The sequence below is a fragment of the Patiria miniata genome, unplaced genomic scaffold, assembly GCF_015706575.1.
Source record: "Patiria miniata isolate m_02_andy unplaced genomic scaffold, ASM1570657v1 HiC_scaffold_14, whole genome shotgun sequence".
Taxonomy (NCBI): domain Eukaryota; kingdom Metazoa; phylum Echinodermata; class Asteroidea; order Valvatida; family Asterinidae; genus Patiria; species Patiria miniata.
In genome coordinates, this window is record NW_024037052.1 from 7,397,130 (window position 1) to 7,418,349 (window position 21,220).

Sequence of the window (21,220 nt, forward strand, 5' to 3'; positions counted from 1 at the left end):
GCGCGCCGATAAGGCGGTCGGCCCGCGCTATTCACAACCACATACCGGACAACAGCGTCCCCAGTCGGGACGCGGTTTCCGTGCGCCCACTCCCCGGTACACCGGGGCGTGGCGCAAGTGACTTATGCGTCTCCGGGCGGCCTCCCACCGCTGGACCCGTGGGAGGCCGCCTTCAGGAGTTCGTGGGGTCCTGGGTGCAGGTGACTTCCGACTGGTGGGTCCTCGAAACAATCAGCAGCGGTTACGCGCTCGAGTTTACGAGGACCCCCCCGTCGGACATGCTTATTCGGACAACGCCCGTACCGCCCGACACAGCAAAACGCCGCTCCCTCGAGGAGGAGATCGACGCCCTCCTTCTAAAGAGAGCAGTTTGTGTTGTCCCCCAAGGGGGGACCCGGGCAGGTTTCATGTCAACCTTCTTCTTGGCCCCCAAGAAGGAGACCGGCGTGTGGCGTCCAATACTGAACTTAAAACCCCTCAACAAGTTCATACGTCCGAAACGTTTCCACATGGAAACGTTACGGACCATTCTTGCATCGATCATAACACCAGCGTGGGCGGCCAGTATAGACTTGAAAGACGCGTACTTTCACGTACCGATCAGGCCGGAACATCGCAAATTCCTACGTTTCCAATACAAAAATACACTGTACGAATTAGTGGTGCTCCCGTTCGGGCTATCCACTTCTCCGCGGGTGTTCACCCGGATCGTGAAGACGATCGGGGCGGCACTGCGGCGTCGAGGGGTCATGATATTCATGTATCTTGACGATTGGCTAGTAGTGGGCCCTTCTCGAGGGGAGACGGAAGCGACGCTCCAACTAACGTGGCAACTTGCTTCCGACCTGGGATTTCTCATCAACACCAAGAAATCCCATCCAGTCCCCTCTCAGGTTCCCACCTTTCTAGGTGCATCCCTCGATCTTCGCAGGGGACTGTCCCGTCCATCGGAGGACCGCCTGCTGAACCTTCGGCAGTGCGTGTCCCTCTTCCTCCCGACGGTAGTGGCTCCGGCCCGAGCCTGGCTCAGGCTGTTGGGCCTTATGGCCAGTCTGGTGGACTTAGTGGATTTTTGCAGGCTGAGGATGAGGCCAATTCAACTTCACCTGCTGTCTTTCTACAGACCCCGCTGGCACCCGATCGACCATCCGGTGCCCACTACGTCTTGGCTAGTCCCCCACCTTCGTTGGTGGCTAGTCGAGGCCAATATAACGCAGGGCCGCGTTTTCTGCCCCGCCCGTCGGTACTTATCACAACCGACGCGTCAGGGTACGGCTGGGGGGCTACCCTCCACCCGCGACAGGTCGCGGGCGTATGGGGCCCCGCACATCAGTCATCCCACATCAACGTCCTGGAAATGCTGGCAGTCACCAACGCACTAAAACATTTCCAGTCGGACGTCAGAGGGCAAGCAGTCCTGGTACGATGCGACAACGCCACAGTGGTGGCATACATCAATCACCAGGGTGGCACTCGGTCAGGCCATCTGTGTGCACTAACGTGGGATCTCACCCTCTGGTGCATACATCACGGGATAGCCCTGTCGGCAGTCCACATCCTGGGGGAAGAGAACGTCACAGCCGACGCTCTCTCCAGAGGCTGGATCGCCCCGACAGAGTGGTCACTGCTCCCACAGGTGGCTCAGTCAGACTAATCGACCGGCCGCATGTGGACCTATTCGCGTCGCGAATGAACAATCAGCTACCGCTCTACTGCGCGAGGGGCCCAGATCCCAACGCGTGGCAGACCGATGCACTGTCGGTGCGGTGGGACGGCCTACTGGCCTATGCTTTCCCACCCATCTCCCTCGTTTCTCGAGTGCTGACCAAGATCGAGCAGGAGGATTGCCGAATTCTCCTCATAGCCCCGTTCTGGCCCCGCCAGCCGTGGTTTCCCCGGCTCGTCCGACTCTTGGTTCACCGCCCGGTAATTCTACCGAGGAGGGCCGATCTCCTTTATCAGCCCAGCTCGGGAATCAATCACCAGGCTCCGGGGGATCTTCACCTGACGTGCTGGGTATTGTCACGCGATCCCTCTGCTCAGCAGGCCTTTCGCGACGAGCTGCAACAACCAGAAAGGTGTACGATAGCCGACTACGCCATTTCTTTAAATGGTGTAGACGGCAATCCATTCATCCCCCAATACTTCTGTAGGGGAAGTGGGGGATTTCCTCCTATACCTTTTTAACAGTGGGCTCACGACGGCCACGGTAAAAAATTATCGATCGGCCGTTGCCGCAATCCATCAGGGATTTTCGGACGGTTCCTCCGTTTCCGGCAACCCTGCAATTAGCCAACTGATCAAGGGGATGTTTAATACTCGTCCCCCAGTACGCACATTAATCCCATCTTGGGACCTCTTCGGTGTATTATCTACACTGGCGAAGGCTCCCTTTGAACCAATGAATTGCTCAACTTTGTTACAGCTCTCCATCAAAGTAGCTTTTCTATTGGCTGTTGCTACGTCCCGACGACGTAGCGAACTACACTCGTTATCGATACAGACAGGACACATCCGGTGGGAACCGGGGGGTGTCCGCCTGATCCCTATGGCCGGTTTTCTCGCAAAGAACCAGTCAGAGACCTTTATGCCCCCAGACATCTTTGTCCCAGACATCAAGTCTTTTTCGAACGAGACAAACGACAAACTTTGGTGCCCAGTTCGAGCACTTAAGTGGTATGTCAACCGTACGAAGTCACTTCGTACGGGACACGAAAAATCGTTCATCACGACGACCCCGCCCCATGGGCCGGCGTCCCGCGATACAATCACTCGCTGGATCGTGACAGCCATCCGGTCCGTACCGGGCGGCTGGCCAGCGACCCAGGGACCCATTCGAGCGCATGAGGTCAGGGGAGTGTCCACCTCGTGGGCCTTTTTTAAGGGTGTCCCCCTAGGTGACATCGTCAAGGCAGCCTGCTGGAAGAACCCTAACACGTTCTCCGAATGCTACCTGAAGGATGTCCTCCAGGCAGATGGCAAGGCTGGAAGAGAAGTGCTGCTAGCGTCCAGTCGAGCCTCACGGAAGCACTAACGGGCGAGCATATAAATATACATATATATATTTGTATGGGCATTAAGTTTACTTAGGTGTACCTATCATGTGTTCATTCCCATAATGGTTACACCCCCCTGACTTTTTGCGCACGAGCTCTTTGGGTTCCCCTGACGAGGTGAAACCTAGAGCGTCTGGGGTGTAGGTTTTTGGTTTGGTGTTGTTGCCTTTGGACACGCCTCATGTCCTACACCCCTGTAGACATACGGTAATTTGCGTATACCCACCGCCTTACTCGGTGCGAGTCTATGCATATGTAGTATTCGCTCTACAGGTAAGTAGAGTGATGTAGACCCCCCCCCCCCCCCCCCCACAGTAGTGTGGTTGGGGTCTACGAGCGAATACTTACCGGTACCTGTAGAGCACCCCTCCCTCCTTCCCCACTATACTCGATTCCTTGAGTGCTTACGCAAGTAACGCTTGAGAAAAAGAGGACGCTAACGTAGTGCGCATGTCACAGGGCGTCGTGGGTAGGACACGTGAGGGCGCTATTGTATGTAAAACTCTTAGCGAATTGCCTGCCGGCATAGGGAACAATGCATATGTAGTATTCGCTCTACAGGTAAGTATTCGCTCGTAGACCCCAACCACACTACTGTGGGGGGGGGGGGAGTTCTCAATATTTAATGTTAACATATTTTATACTCGGGCATAATATCAAACTTCCAGTTCACCAGTAATTCATTTTGAAGTAAATTTTTTCTTGTTTCTAGCGCAGGTTAAAATAAAATGTTTTCCAGATAAACATATTCTTTCTGTGTGCTTATTCATGTGTCTCTTATAAAGATATGTGATGCGATCAAGCTACATGAGTCGTTTGTCAGGAATTTTCATTTGGAGATTCAGGCCAAAACAGGGCCACTTCATCACATCTCTTGGTGTTCCGACTTCCATAATTTTTTAACTAAAGATGGTATCAGCATGCGGTTTTCACAGCAGTAATGCTGTGATTGTGCTCTTTTCAAATCGGTAATAAAACGTTTTTTTGACCGGGGTGGACAAACGACTCGTTTAGCTTGATCGCATCACATATTCTTTACAAGGGCAATGAATTTAAATTATACAAAGTAAATCTCTTTGCAAAAGGAAAATAGTTGGATACTTAAAACACATCTCCCCTCGGCCGTTTCCGCACAAACCTTGATAATTGGAGCCTTTCATTGGTTTCATCCTTTCACATTTTTTCTTTAGTTTTTATTCCCTCCCATTTCATACGTTCCCTTTAGCTAATACCCTCTGTGGAACAAAATTCATGTGCAGCTGCATACATTACAAAAACAACTAAGTTTAATATTCTGAGCAAGTGAAGAACTGTTTTTGCATCGAGGTTTCACTGCGCAATACCACGTGTTATATCCTGAAGTATTTATTTTTTTAACAATTACATCTTACAAAAGGAGTAGTTTTGCTTACAGTTTTATGAATATTGCCGTTTTCGATGTCATGCGAAAAACCCGGCACAATGGCACACCTGAAAAATTTGCAATTACAAGCCAACGGATATTAATGCCCTTTATCACACGTCCAACCAATTAAGGCAAGTCCGCTTTTGTACTGGAGCTCAGAACAGTCATTTATCCTTGTGTGTAAGGATCCGTGTTTGAACGTAGTCCAACACGTGTTATGGAGGGAAATTAACCTAGAGTCATGATAAAAACCAATAATTCAATTTTTGATGAGATTTAATTTGATTCAAAAATTCATCTTTTTCAACGATTTTTCAAGCATGACTTTAACCGTTTTTTGTTTCCGTTTTGAACAAATTTACTCATATTAAGAACTCTTCTGATTCAAAAATGACATTTCTTTGATACACAAGGGCTTGTTCAATTGTCATTAAACTTGTGTTTCGTGGCAATAAGCGAACTGTGACATGCCCTGCGGCACCCTTAAATATGTCAGGCTGAATGTGCCTAGACTTAAAACATTCATCAAACTGCAGTTACAATGTACCGTGTGTACAGTGAAATTGGAATTCCCAACACCGTACGGGCTTTCTCCTGCATTCATTATGCACACCTTAGGAGGGTGGTACGTAACTTTAATGGGCGCAAGTTCCGTGCTCAGTTGATGTAATCATTATGAATGTGATGTTGTTTTTTTTTTGTTGTTTTTTCTTCAATTCTCTGGATCCTATTATTCATGGCGAATATTTTCCATGCATGGCGGAGCCTCGTAGTGTTGCAAGATATAAGATTTGGATGAGAAATATCATACAAATATTATACTAACGACTCTAAAGATTTAATTGCAGTGTTGTTGACTCGAATCGCTGACTCGGACTCGAGACAGACTGTAGTCGCTATTTGTTTTTACTTGAGACTTGACTTGACTTGGGGAAAAATGACTTGAGACTTGACTAATGACTTGACTTAAAATATGACTTGTGACTTGACTTGACTCAAATAAATTTGACTTGCTGACATTAACACGTTTCTTAAAGTTACAAAAAAAAGAAACCTCTGGGCGTTCGTGCGCACTAGCATAATCGGTTGAAAAGAATGCAGATATACACAGCGAATTAGCAACCAGCCTGCCACATGTCTGACTGAAAAATCAAGGCAATTTGAGTGGACAGAGGAGTGCCAAGAGTCGTTTCAGGAACTTAAGGGACGACTTACTAGGGCACCGATTTTGATGTATCCTGATCCTAAGTTGGAATTCATCTTGGATACTGACGCCAGCGCTTTAGGGATCGGAGGAGTTCTGTCTCAGGTAAAGGACGGCCAAGAGAGAGTTGTGTCTTACGCCAGCAGAGTTCTGAAGAAAGCAGAACAAAACTATTGCATTATGCCCAGGGAACTGCTTGCTGTTGTTAATTTTCTGAGGCAGTTCAGACAGTACATATATGACAATCAGGACATGGAGCCTTGAGGTGGCTTCTAAACTTCAAGGACCCGACGGGACAAACAGCGCGTTGGCTGCAGATCATGGGAGAGTTTGATTTCGAGAAGTCACACCAGAATGCTGATAGCCTGTCAAGCAGACCCTGCTCACAGTGCGGAAGAGACGAAATCAGCAGTGACGCAGACGAAGGAAATCTATGGAAAGAAGTGTTGTGATGGACACGTCAGATCAAGACGCGGAATTTCGAGCAGACTTAAGCGTGGTGGGGGTGCAACCCCAAATCTCAAAGGAAGGTTGGAGAAGGGCTCAGCTCGAGGACAAACAGATGAACTGGCTTATTCAAGCTAAGGAAGAGTCAGGCACACGCCCGGACTGGGAGATAGTTTCTCCAAAATCCACGGCTGTGAAGAATTACTGGCTGCAATGGGAACAATTGACAGTCCGACAAGGGATCTTGTAGCGTCGGTGGGAGTCCCACGATGGACGGGAGGTGCATTGGCAGACTTTAGTGCCACAAGAGTATCGGGAGGAGATACTGCGGGAGATGCATGAAGGAAGGACAAGCGGTCACCTGGGCACAAAAAGGACCATGGCTAACGTACGCCTTAAGTTCCATTGGTCGGGTCTGAGTGCTGATGTCAGGTCCTTCATTAGGCAGTGCAACTTGTGTGCAAAGAGAAAGTCGCCGAGCAAGAAGCGAAAGTCATCTCTACAGCAACATTTAGTCGGGGTACCTGTCAAGTGAGTGGCTATGGATATTTGTGGGCCCTTCCCTGTAACAAACAGTGGAAACCGATACATCCTTGTGATCGGTGATTACTTCAGTAAATGGTTTGAAGCGTATCCCATCACTGATGAAAAGGCGGTCACTGTTGCGGTGCGATTTGTCGAGGAGTTCGTGTGCAGGTTTGGAGTTCCCAAAATGTTGCACACCGACCAGGGAAGGAACTTTGAGGCGAACTTACTTGCCGAAGTTTGTAAGATCCTTCAATCGGACACTAGTGAACATTTTAGCAATGCCTTTTGCAACAGCGGCGTACCGTAGTACTCCACAGGAATCAATGGGGGAAACGCCCAACATGGTCATGCTTGGCAGGGAAGATTCCCTTCCAATCGATCTGACAATTGAGGAACCATCTGCAGAGGAGGAGACGCAAGACTTGGACTATGCCCAAGAGATGCAGATGAGGATGCAGGGATCTCATGACAGAGCCCGTAAGTGCCTTGCGAAGAGTGCCAGGAGGCAGAAGCGCCACTACGACAGGAACGTCTGCAAGGAACAGTTCGTCAAGGGCAAGTTCTGCTGGTTGTTTAACCCAGCCAAAGAGAAAGGGGTATCTCCAAAGTTGATGTGCAGGTGGGAAGGTCCATACCTGATACTGGGCAAACTATCCGACGCGACTTATAGGATTCAACAGAAGAGTGGGGGAAAGATGAAGGTTGTCCCCAGCGACCGCCTCAAGCCCTATGAGGGAAAACCATTGAAGCCTTGGGCCAAAAGTAGTCAGGAGGAAGAAAATCAAGTTTCTCCAGAAACTCAGCTACAAGAGATAAGTGAAGTGAGCCAAGGTAGTGACCAGGAAAAACAGGCCTCACCTGAAGTAGAGTCACTTGAGGAAGCCAATCTCCCTGAAACAGAGGAGTTAGCAGGAGCAGATGAGCTGATGGGAAGTAAGGAGTCAATTCAAGAGAACTTGACACCGGAGGCACAGGCGGGACATGTGCAACCCTCAGTACCGGCTAGAACTGAAACAGCACCTGCGCCGGCAGGGCAAAGCCGAACGCGGGCGAGAAAGAACCCACTGCGCCAGCGGCGGCCACCTCAGCGATATCGTTAATCAAAGATTCAGATGATCAGAATTACAGAAGTGACGTAAGCACAGGACGTAAGCAATCCTTGGAACACAGATCTGGTGGAAAGCCGAAGGGAATGATGTCCATGGTTCAAGATCTGAAGTCCGAGAGTGGAAGTCAGGACGAGGAGGATGTGCGTGTTGTGCTTCATGGTGAGCCGAGTAATACCGCAGCCGTATCCCCTTCCCAGCAGATTAGCCTTGGGCGAGTCCTTGAAGGAAGTTCCCTGAAGTGTAAGGAGAAGAAGCACCACATCACTTATCCTGCGACTGGTGTTGCGCAGGACACCTCATCTCCCAAGCCAGCCTCAGCCAGAGTGTTCAAAATCCATGGAGATGAATGTGGGTCACAGCGTGCAGTACCTGTCAGCACCCCCGACTTGGAGATAATGATGGCTGGAAAGGTCCGGCGTGTCAAGGAGGTGCACACCACATCAAGGTTCCAGAACGGTGTGAAAGTTTCCGAAGAAATCACTGAGAGAACCACGAGGTCAACTTCACTGCCGGTTTTGTTCTTCAGTAGCTATGTATCTGCAAAGTCATCTTAAGTTTCATCTTGATCAAGAACCTTAAGAACTACAACTTAAGTTTTGTTTTCATGACCTTAAGGGCGTGATTTATTTAAAGTTGTTGCTTGACTAACTGTTGTTTAAAGTTACTTAAAGTTTAAAGTTACTGAAACCCTTTTTTGTATTTTAAGACTCTTAAGTCAGAGTTGTGTTTATTTTCATGAGAACCTTTTGCATGTAAAACAGTTTTACATTGTGTATGTAAAGTGTACAGAGGTACGGTGAGAGATCTTTATTTAAATCATTTGGTTAGAGTCAAATAGTGAACTGAAATTGCCAGCGAAGTAGATGTTTACTGAAGTATGCCTGCAACTGTTTATCTCATGTTCATTACCTTAAGTGACTAGAGTTGTGTCAAAGTTTCACCTTACCTTAAGTTTATTACCTTAAGTGACCAGACCTTACCCTAACTTACCTTAAGTTTCACCTTCACCTTTAGTTTATTGCCTTAAGTGAACATTATTTTGACAATTATTGTTTCATGCTAGGAGCAAGCACATCCTTTGCTTTTAGTTATTTCAGTTTGAAACCATACCAACTTTTAAGTAATAAACAAAACACATTAAATTCATTTCTTTTTTACAATAGGTTTGGCAAATCGTGAGAAAGGTGTCATGACGTCATTAATACAAAATATAAAACAAAAACTGCAAAAAAGCCCTATGTTCTGTTGCAAACAGACAAAGTATCTCTAGTTTTTCTTTCTTTTTGTTCCATGCAAATCCCATTGATTTTGTACACGATTTTAGTACACGCCACTTTTGGCATTTAGGCTATCTTTGTCGTACATCATTCAAATTCCGAAGCGTGACGTCATGATTACGTCATCATGGGTCACGTGACATCATCTCAAACGTGTATATTTTGATGTCCTATATCTACAGAAATACAATGTATATGTCCGATTGGGTTGAAACTCAGTATGTAGATAGACTGGGATGTGTTACAGGTAAAAATTGAGGTGACGTCATTCTGACGTCATCGTGCGATTTTATATGAATAATGGAATTTCTGACCTTTAAGCCATATCTCAAGAACGCAACATGCTCAATTCAAAATTCTTTTTGCATTTGGTTCGTAGATAATAGGTTTATACACAAAATTTTGAAAAATGTGTGACGTCATCATGACGTCATCGAAAATGCGATTTTTGAAAACACATATAAGGGAAAGGTAGATGTCATGAAATTTGGTGGATAGGTAGATAGTGTCACGAGTGTGCAAAATCTGAAATGACGTCACAATGACATCATCTGGGGTTTTTTTACGATTTTTTTAATATTTCAAATTTTATTCCGCTTTCAAAATTTTACACTTTCATCGAATTGATTTCAAATTTAGTACATTGTGCAACCAATACCACAATGACAAATGTTACTAAACATAATGCGAAAAAGCCCTATGTTCTGTTGCAAATAGACATAGTATCTTTACCCGGTAGTTTGTATTATGGTTGTTAGGGAATAGATATACATGTATGCACACAATTTTGAAACGTGTGATATGATGTCATAATGCGATTTTTCAAAACACAAGTAAGGGAAGGTCCGATCGTCACGAAACTTAGTGGATAGGTAGATAATAGCACTAGTATGCAAAATCTGAAATGACGTCATGATGACATCATCAGTTGATTTTTAATGATTTTTTTTGTTTTATTTTTATTTTTTCTTATTACAATGCAACTTTGTTTTTGATCTGATCGAAGTTGGTGCAGACCAAGACCACATTAACATATTTTAATTTTTTAAAACAAAGTTGCATTCGGGTGACTTTATAATCACATTTTTATTTCTAGTTGTATAGTTTTCCAAGCCAGTATACGAACCAGTGTTTCTCCGTTTTTCCCTGTGCCCCGTACATAGGCCATTAATATGTAAATTTTCATTGTATATATGTGTGGGTGAAAATGATCTGTCTGCTAGTGTTTTTACAAGGCTAATGAAGATGAATTATAATTTTGCAGTTCTCAATGCATGTGAAGTGCCAAGTGAAGTGTCCATTCAAATTACAAAACAAAAGTCACCTATGACTGTAGATTTATCCTCAATGCATGCAAATTGAGAAAAGAATCAAGTCGAACAAGATAAAAAGAGATATTTTTCGTGCAACTCCGAATGTGTACACACAAAAAATTACCCAGTTCATTAACGTACACACGTGCCGCGCTTGCGCTATGGCCGTATCATAAATTATGTGGGGACAAAATCACATCCGAGGATCAGCAAACACAGGGCGCCTCGATTATTAATGCCGAGTAGAACATCCAACAGCCTTTGGCCTACGGACTGTACTGTGTATGCAGAATGTAATACTGACCCGGCGGCTGCTTTACATATCTTACTCAGCATAAATAACCGAGGTGCCCTGTGATTTGCTGTTCTGATCCTCAGATGTGATGTTGTCCCCGTACATTATACGTGAGTACGTTCAATGCAACGCATAACCAGTTTGTTCATTCGTGCGTATCTGCTTTAGTTTCACGGAACCCACTGTGGCAGATTCTCCAAGGTTTGATATGGTAAAAATTAAAATTAATTGAAATAACACATCAAAGTGGGCGGCCTCGACCGATTCGTCGTCGGAAGGCTCCGAGGCCAAAGCCGAGGCCTTGCACTCCGAGGCCAAGGCCGAGGCCATGCACTCCGAGGCCAAGGCCGAGGCCATGAAAATCGGCCTTGAGGCTGAGGCCGGCCTCAAGACCTCTCACACTGACGGAGATTGTGAAATATTGTCCAAATACATGATATACAAATGGACGTGGAACATGCAACATCAGAGATGAACAAAACTTAGCGTACAAAAAATCCATAGGGTTGTCTAAGGGGCGTGGCTAACTTGCAAACGGCGATAGGTCAATTTGGTCGGGTCACGGGTATGGTGAGATAAGTTATCTAATGGCTAGTCTGTGTTCAAGGCTGATGAAGTTGAATTCTAACTGCAGTTATAAATGTAGGTTCAACACAGTGTAACACTGCATCGGAATTACTTGGCTACAGCTGGAAATTACCACACGTCTATAGAAGTGGATGCAGCCATTTCGTATAGAAACGTGTGTGTTGTATCCAGCCGTAGCAAAGTAAAGTGGATGCGGCCTATCGGTGGCTACTTCTATTGTTAATTCATGATTAGCTTTAAGTTTCATTGCTAAGATTGTGCAGAATTTTAATAACTTTTTGTTAATGGTTTTCCTGTTCAGAGTTCTGATTTCCGATTTGGGCGGGACCAGCAAAGCAACACCTACCGCTCGCTGTCAGAGAACACTGGTGTCCCACTCCCTGGAAGACGTTACAGCCAACCACTTACTAAGGATGGAGAGGGACATGAAAGGCAATCATCTGCAACTTACTCAGGTTCGATATCTTTAAAAAGAATAAGGTATAGTTGGGAACAAAACCAAGACACACACACATGGGCTGTGTGGAGGCCAAATTTACCAATTACTTATACCTAGTAAGTGCACAGAAATATCACCTCATGATGAATCAGAAAAAAAATCCCCAAATAATGAAAAATAGCACAAGGTTCAAAATATAATGGCTGTCCAAACAAACTGCTTACATGTATGGGTTGTATCATCCCCTGCTGGTCCAATGCACCGAATTTGGCATGTTGACTTTTTTGGCCTTAGAAATCATATTGAGAAGGGATGACACTGATTTTTTTGCAAGGGTACCTAATTTACATAAATTTAAAACTGTCATGATCATATATTATTTCTCCTGCTGTGCGAACAGTCACAGACGGTAGAAAAACAATCAATCTCCCATTCCATGCCTTTTACACAGGCTAGTCACCAACAGTCAGATCATATATGTATTTTAAGCAAGCACTGTAACTAGTCAAATTCAGTTAACAGACAAAAGTAGGCAAGTGGTAGGTACATGTACAACTAGCTTATCAATCACATACAGTCAAGCATAGCTGTATAAAGTTACATAAACAGTCACAGCAAATCAATCCTTAACTGTTAAAAACAGTCACTTTATTGATTTTAACTGAAAGGACAACTTTAAATAGAATGTATGTTTGCATAGGAGGGTTAATGCACACATTTTAGTACATGTATATTAGTACACAACGGCACCTTTATTGACATCTTCAGAATGGCTCAGATCACTGGACGCAAGAGTACCAGCTATGGACCTTATTTTGTTGTACTTCAGTCACGCATTCGACACCATATCTCACAACCTCCTCATCAGGAAACTTCACCAGTGTTATAATATCAGCAATGCTGCTCTAGACTGGATAGATTCTTTTGTGACAAAACGCGAGCAATGAGTTGTGTACAAGGGAGTCAATTCAGCTTGGTTGCCAGTTTCTTCAGGAGTACCGCAACTATTTGTGCTGTATGTTGTTAATGACTTACAGCTTCATCTGTCATCTAGCCTGGTGCAGTATGCCGACGACACATTCTATTCAGAAATGTTTTCACCGACCATTATGATGCAGTAATTCAAAAAGCCCTGCAGGGGGGTGTTTCATAAAACTTTACAATTAATCTTATCCTGCCAAAATCAATCTCATCTCCAAAACGGACCCTTAAATTTGCAATTAAACTTATCTCCATTTCATAACAAAAGTTAAGATCGATATCAAACAGTCCTTTTTGACTGTACTGAACAATTTGATCTGTCAAACTCGTTTGAGGCCTTAGCAGGTAGTAATGGTGGTGACTTCAGTATGGAGATTTCTGATACTGTGGACTACGGTCATGGTGTGGGCCATCGACCTAGCCCCAACCCTCGTTCTGTTAATGTCAGACAGAAGAAAACATGTAAACCCAAGACAAAATCCTTCAAGATTATCAATGTAAATTGCCCAAGTGTGAGATCAAAACTTGACAGGTTCCACGTACTTCTTGAAACTGAAGATCCAGATATAGTTACTGGTACCGAATCATGGTTAAATAGCACCATTACTAATGGAGAAATTTTCCCATCGTCTTACCAGATATTCAGAAAGGATAGTCTACAGCAGGGAGTCAAGCATCTCAGCAATGATGAATAAACTCAAATGGGACACTCTTCAAGATCGACAAGATCAACTTCACCCTAACATCCGCTGTGCTCCTGACATTAAGACCCCTCTTACACCAATACGTGAAGCCATTTCGTGGCCACTTCGAGTTGTCCGTGGATGCAAAAGTTTAAAAATCAGTTTTTTGGGGGCCCTCAGGTCCATCCGTTGTGTATGTTTTTGCTATAAAAAGCCTGATCTTCGCCGACATCTCTCATTTTGCATCTTGCTGCTGAGGAGAGAACATATCTACAATCATCTTCATCTACAACTCTGGGATGGCTGTAGAAGAGGAAGACATGATGCTGCTAGCCGTGGCTATGGGTCTCGAGGTGGTGAATGCTGAGATGGACGTGGCAGTGGCAGAGGCCCAGCGACAAGTGGAGGAAGAAGAACGACGGGAAGAGGGGCCCATCAGACTGTGGTTGCGAGATTAGGTTACCCGCAGATAGGACTCTGCCTGGTACAAAAAGCTTATGGTGGAGCTCGAAGCAGAAGACCCCCGGACCTTCACCAACGTGATGAGGATGGAACCGGCAATGTTCCATGAAGTCGTCCAGAGACTAGAACTTCAGATAAGGAAGAAGGACACCAACTACCCACTTGCCCTACCTGCAGGCCTCAAGGTGGCTATCACCATCAAGTACCTTGCCGCTGGGGACAGGTACAAGACACTCATGCATGGCTTTACAGGCCTCGAAAGAGTACTAGCCCAGCGTACAAATTCTAGCGAAAAATGCTCTGGGCTACCTAAACTTGGTTCCTTGGTTGCTAGTGAAAAAATTCAGTATTAAACCTACCTGTTAAAATTTTGATCAAACTATATAATGCTTTCGGTGATAATAAATACACGATCGCAAAAACTGAGTCGTTGTGGATGTTTTTATTTGTGTTTTCGAAACGTGATACTCGCGCGATAGGGCGATATAAGCGACTGGACCGCGAATGCCACGAACAGCATAGCACACGGTACGGCGCGGTACCGCACGTTCACACTATTCTCGTGCACATCGTTTATCAAGTTTTCTAACCTTGACTGGCCACAGCTAGCTGTACTGGGCGTTGCAGGAGTCCTTGTAAGCGTTTGATACGAAGTCTACACAAAGCCGCCTGCAAACAGCGCCCTCTTTGATTGAAAAAAAAAATTCTCATTCACCGTGCACATTCGGAGGTCCAAAAGCAAGCAAAATGTGGCGATTTTTGCCAAACGTAAGTAACCCAAATGAGGGGAAAGACAGAGCACAGAGAGCGTATGATCAATCGTATGACAAAAATAACTTTTAACTGACATACATGCCTCTTTATTTATTTATACCATCAGCCTTTTATTTTCCGAAATGTCAAATTCTTCACTGGTAAGCTGATAACAAATGTTTGGGTTTCCTTATTTTTTATATACGGGCTAGTAAAACTCTAAACGGGCTAGTAAAATATCCAGTTAACTAGCCCAGTGGGCTAGCCAGGAAAAAAAGTTAGCGCAAGGCCTGCTTTAGGGTACCAGACAACACCATTTCCCTTGCCATCCAAGAAGTATGCCAGGCCATCATGGACGAGCACAACCATGTTATCCACTGCCCAACCACCGAGGCTGAGTGGATGGAAAAAGCCCAACAGTTTGCTGACCGTTGGAATTTTCAACACACGTTGGGAGCTATTGATGGGAAGCATGTGGCCATTATCAAGCTGCCAAAGTCTGGTTCTTACTACTTCAACTATAAGAAGTTTTTCTCCATCATCCTATTTGCCATGGTTGACGCTGCCTACAAGTTCTTGTGGGTTGATGTAGGATGTAACGGTGCCTGCAGTGATGCCCAAGTCTTCAACGGCGGTCAGCTCAGGCGGAAGATAGACGGCACCTTGCATTTTCCTCCTGACAGACAACTACCCGTTGATGAAGAAGGGGTTTCAGTGCCATACTTCCTCGTTAATGATGACGCATTTGCTCTTTGGAAACACCTGATGAAACCTTAATCCAAGAGGAACCTTGACCGTCAGACCTGTATATTCAACTACAGATGTTCCAGGGGATGTAGGGTCGTTGAGAACGCCTTTGGCATCTTAGCCAACCATTACAGATGTCTCTTGACCACCATGCCTCAGCGACCAGAGAATGTTCAGAGGATCATCATGGCCTGTTTATGTCTGCATAATCTTATGGGTACACGTTACCCTGGGGAACAGAACCGAGTCATCGATTGGGAAGATGCAGAGCATAACGTACTTCCTTGGAGAGAGTGGGGGGGGGGGGGGGCAGATGCCTGATTTGGGGTGTCCAGAGGCTGGCAACTTTGGTACCAGGCAGGCCAAGCAGCTGAGAGACAGACTGGGAGCATACTACAACTCACCAGCTGGGGCAGTACCTAACCTTAAAGTGACATTTAAGCACAAATATATAACAAAAGCTCTCAGGGTTGGTTTTTAAGGAAAATAGGTCTTTTTATTATAAATTCCAGTGTGATGACGTCATCATATTTTTTTTCGCGCACAGGTGTTGTCTGCATTGAGATCATCATACACAACAATTTTGAAGTGATTACCGCAAACTTCGCCACAGACATCAACTGAAAATTCATTTTACACTTTTTTCAACCTGTCGCTAGAGGGCACTCTAACAAGTTATGACGTTACTGGTAATTTATTTATAAAGTACAACCTAGCCACACACTATATCGTTGCAAGCAATTTCACATCTCTTTCCAATTTTAGATTAAAAGAAACTTTAACTTACTTCCGGTTTGGACCGGAAGGAAGGGTCACGTGATTGTGCTCACATGAAATAAAATGAAGATCGTAGATTATTCTATCAATTCCCACAAACATCAAGTTTGGGTCTCTCATGGCTGATTTTATACTGAATTTCAAATATTAAATCTATTTATCTTTAACGCGACGTCACGTGACCCATGATGACGTCATGATGACGTCACTCTTCGGGACACAACCATGCTATAAGGACTATGCCTATGCTGACTTTGAATGATGTACGACAAAGATTAATGCCAAAAGTGGCGTTGAGAAAAAAATGTGTACAAAGTCTATGGGATTTAGGCGACAAAAAGAAGAAAGACTAGAGATCTATGTCTGTTTGCAACAGAACATAGGGCTTTTCCGCATTATGTTTTTTTTTATCAATAACACGTCCCAGACTATGCATGTGGAATGATTCCAAGAATACGGTACAATAATTTTTAGATTTAGCATGTAGCATCTGTGAGAGATTTATCTTCCAAAAAAAAATAAATCCATATTAAATCAGACGTATCGGACTACTTCCTCCTGGGGGGTGCTGCGCACATGAGGCTTCTTTAACAGGATTTGAAGACATCCCATGCCTAGTACATGTACGTGTACACACATTATTTTACATGTAGCATTAGTTTTATGGGTATGTTACTGATATTGTTACTGATATTGATGTTTTTAGTAATACAATGTGATTTGAACTTTGTAAGGGGCAGCCACTCCCCCTTACGTATCCGAGGGGTTGGATGTGCTGTATTTCTATATCGCTGCCATGGCTGTCCCCCACAGATGTGGACTGGGCCATGCATGCCCATTCATTAATGGTTGGCTTGGGAGCCAAGTGGTAATTAACGTACATGTACGGGACCTGGGAGTCAATTATGTGTTTGAAATGTTTCTTTTGGGCCTGTTAGCCCCATGACTTGATGCCAGCCTGCCCAAATCAATCCGGAATGAAGACAGTTTGAAATAAATAACTTGAAACGGAGACAAAAAATTATTTCTTGAGTTTCATCCGTTAGTGAGTCTGAGTATAATACACATTTTCCCCCCACTTTCCATAAACGTTTCATTCGCATTAGTCACTTTCTTTTTACATATCACCAGGTGTGATAATATTACCCAAAATGCAAAAGAAAGTCTTAAGTGTGTTCTGTACATCACAAACATGTACGTACAGTCATTTTTTACATAAAGCCCGAGGACAACCTATTGTGTTTTCCTTTGTCCCTGTAATGTAACAGTCTCCCGTAGATTAAGCACATAATCGTACGAGCAAGGACCGTTTTCAACAAAAGATGAACGCTTGAGGACAACAAAGAATCTGTTGTTCTCCCTTTGTCTGTCCGTCCTCCGGGTGTATGTACATGTAGTGTACACTCATCTAGTTTTTTTTTCTTATTTAGCTAAGTTTTCAGGGAAATTGGTCACTTTTGGATTTTAGTGTCATTTGGATGTTTTTGGGCTACAGATAGGCAATTAGAGGATAAATGAAATTCTTCTCCTTTATGCCCAGGTGCAATGGAGCATCGGAGTGCACCCAGACACCGTCAGGTTCATCATCCAGCCACAGCATATGCAGCCCAACTGACTGACCTCACCCAGCCAGAGGTCATGTCCCATCACTCTAACATATCTGAAGCACAGGAAGAAGATTCCTTTAACCCTTATGTGCAGCAGACTCCTCGGCTGGTACACAGTGCAGGGGCTGTACATACTAGACATCACAAGGGAATCATGCATATCCCAGGTAATTATTTCCGTGACCTGTGTATACTCTACGGTAGGTATGTGCTAAGTATGGACTCAGTGTAGAACTACCCACTATTAAAAAAGAGATAGTTAAGTGGGACCTGTACCACTGAGGAGGTATCCATTTTTAGAGTGGGAATATCTTTCTCTAGAATTATGTGCATTCCTCTCTTTTTGGAAAATGGTGAGACTATAATAAAATTAGAATTACAACATCAAGTAATTGTTTTCTGAATAAGAAAAAAAATAATGGAAAACTAGACTTGCTTATGTTTGTGGACAAACACAGGGCTGTTTCGGCAACATTTTTGTGAGTATAAAGTATAAGTTCCATCCAAGAAGGATGTGTAGTTCTGTTTATAATAAATGGTGGCATATAAAATGTGATTACATTCTCGTAGGGCTTTGAATTATGACGTCACATGTCAAGTAATGACGTCATCATGACGTCACATCAATTTTCATCTATAACACATTCCGGTCTAGGTACATACCAACTTTCAACCCATTCGGACCTGTAGTTCAAATTACAATGCACTTCCGGTTTCAACCAGAAAGAAGGTCTGGATTAAATCTGGATTAAATCTCTCGCGGTTGGTTTTTCAGCAATTTTTGAAGGTTTAAACGTATGTTCATTGTAACTTCCGGCCTGGTGACGTCACCAATCTTTCTCCCCCCCCCCCCCAACTTGTTGTTGGCATGAAGCAGGTTGTAAACATCAGTTCTAAAAATTATTTCAGCAAACTTAGCCACACTCATCAACTGATTATTCATTTTAAACAGTTTTCAACCTGCCGCTAGAGGGCGCTCTAACAGTTAATGACGTCACCATTAACTTTTTTGTAAAGAACAATTTAGCCAGAGCATACATCTTTGAAAGCAAGTTTACATCTTTTACCAATTTTAAATTACAAGGCACTTCAGGTTTCAACCGGGAGGAAGGGTCACGTGATTTTGCACGTAATATCAGAAATGAAGACTCTGGATTATTCTATCAATTCCCGCAAACGTCAAGTTCAGATCTCTCCCGCTTGATTTTATATTGATTTTTAAAGATTGAATTTATTTATCTTTAACGTGACGTCACATGACCCATGATGACATAATCATGATGTCATTTTCAAACATCCCCGTCTAGGTACATACCAACTTTCAACCCAATCGGACCTGTAGTTCTGGAGATATAGGCCTTCTAAATATGACCTATATTGTGACGTCAGGTGACTCGTGATGACGTCATGATGATGTCAATGTTCCGCACACATCTTCAGGTGCTGGTCTAAGTGTGTGCCAAGTATAAAGTCAATCGGACTGATTTTAGTGCTCAAAGTGCCTTCCACGATGAAAATGTGTACAAATGCTATGGGCCACGGCTAAAAGAGAAGAAAGAAAAACTAGATTTATGTTTGTGGACAAACACAGGGCTGTTTCGGTAACTTTTTTTGACAAATATGTGGCATATATTCAAGTATAAGTTCCATCCAGGAAGGATGTGACATGTAAAGTATAAGTTCCATCCAGGAAGGAGTGTAGTTCTGTTTATAATAAATGGTGGCATATAATATGTGATTACATTCTCATAGGGTTTTGAATTATGACATCACATGTCACGTGATTACATTATGATGACGATACATCACTTTTCATCTATAAGGCCCCATCTCGATAATGAATGGGCGTCGGTACCCCGATCTTTCTGAAGGATCCTGCAGACTTTTTTAACAAAAGAGCCCTTGACAACCCGTCCTGGCACGGGCCAGAATGCTTCATTTAAATAACAAAAGGTGTGAATATGCCCGATCTTCTGCAGACCTGCCGGGCCAGGCTCAGTGCCAGAGAGATCATTTAAATATGAATGGCCGGTCAGTCTGCAGAATACCGACCTGCAAAACCGCAACTACTTAGCCATGTTGTGAGCCTGGCCTCGTGAGCACATGAAGGAATGTGATGTGACTAGTATTATATTTGTGCGGTAATGTACATTTATTCGAGTTCAAGGGGGCCTAGTATAAGCCTTTTCAGCAAGTAATTTTTTCCGGTATTATCCGAAAGAAAACATGGTGGTTTAACGCCAGTTTTCGTACAATACGTACGTGTTCGATCCGACGGTTTCGATTGTAATAATAGAGAGGCATAAGTACAAGTAACCATGGAGAAATAACTCCATGGTACAACAGAGGCGAAACGAGCAAATTGTGGCTCACAACGGTCGCGAGAGTTGGAACCAGACTGATAGTCTACTACTGCATGTATTTTTGTACGCGGATGGCATTTTGTGTGGAGCGGGATCGGCCGTTGTCAGACTTGTTTGACACGTGGTATTTTGTGCATGTATTATCCCTGTTGCTGTGTTGTGCAGTGTGGAGCGGGATCTGAACTATACTTTGACCGTGTCAAACGCGTAGCGAGCAATGGGTTGTGTGGCATTGTGTCTGGCCGCATTGCGGTGTTTTCCCCGCGCGTCCGGACAGAATAAAGGTCCAGGGAATAAAATCGCAACTTTGTTGTTATGATTGGTAAAAACCTGACTTAAAAATCAACTTATTGTTAATTAAATGAGGATTCCTTGGACATCAAACATTCTGCTATGTATTGAAAATTTGCTTGGCCTAATATATATAATATGCATGTGTATTAACATTTCCTTGTCGATTTCTGAGTAGGTACTCAAGAAGCCACCATTTACTTGACGAGACGGGGAGACCATCACAAATTACCCCACGTCATGGCAATGATATGAAATGTTGCTCAAAAATATTTAGACTTCATCAAGAGACCCTTCGGTATTCATTGTAATATAATTATTTGTAATTAATGTGGAGTAATAAAGCATTCGAAGAATTAATGCCCCACACCTCAAAAATAGTAATTATCCTACCGAAGTTCCATAATTACGCATTGTCTTTTTCATAAATTTAATTTGACTGTGCGAGGTATTAGAGAGTTCATTTCCGCAATCTAGAATGTAAGAAAAATGATGAGTGTAATCATGTTCCTTGCCCTATCGTGTAATGAATATGTAAGAAATATTGAAAACTAAACAACGTAGTATCTTTAGAAAATACAGCATAAAGTTAGTCTCTATGCTTTTAAAAATATATATTGTGTTCTTTATGAAATAATATGGTGTCATTCACTTCTGAATGTGACATCAAAATCAACGAATAATAAAGTTTGTTTTACTGCGGTCGAGCAATTTTTTTTAATGGGAGCTAAAAATAATCAAAGAATAAAAACGAATTTTCAGAGGGTAGAAAATGACTATGCACAAGAAAACCACTTGGTCGTGTAGGCCTATTTCAGAGTTTTAGGAGTACACCAATATCTTGTGCAGACAAAAGAGCATGAGTAGATGAACTTAAATCACCCAATATCATTAT

General features: G+C 43.8%; 1 protein-coding gene across 1 annotated transcript in view; it reads left to right on the forward strand.

The window, feature by feature from the left end:
• The window catches only part of LOC119721731, a 35,883-nt gene extending 17,965 nt beyond the window's left edge, over positions 1-17,918 (forward strand). Inside the window, exons 2-3 of the mRNA XM_038191698.1 lie at positions 11,524-11,677; positions 17,605-17,918. Of these exons, the coding sequence (XP_038047626.1) occupies positions 11,524-11,677; positions 17,605-17,903 (453 nt within the window). The 3' untranslated portion in view covers positions 17,904-17,918. The remainder of the gene's footprint in view (positions 1-11,523; positions 11,678-17,604) is intronic.
• The last annotated feature ends 3,302 nt before the right edge of the window (positions 17,919-21,220 follow it).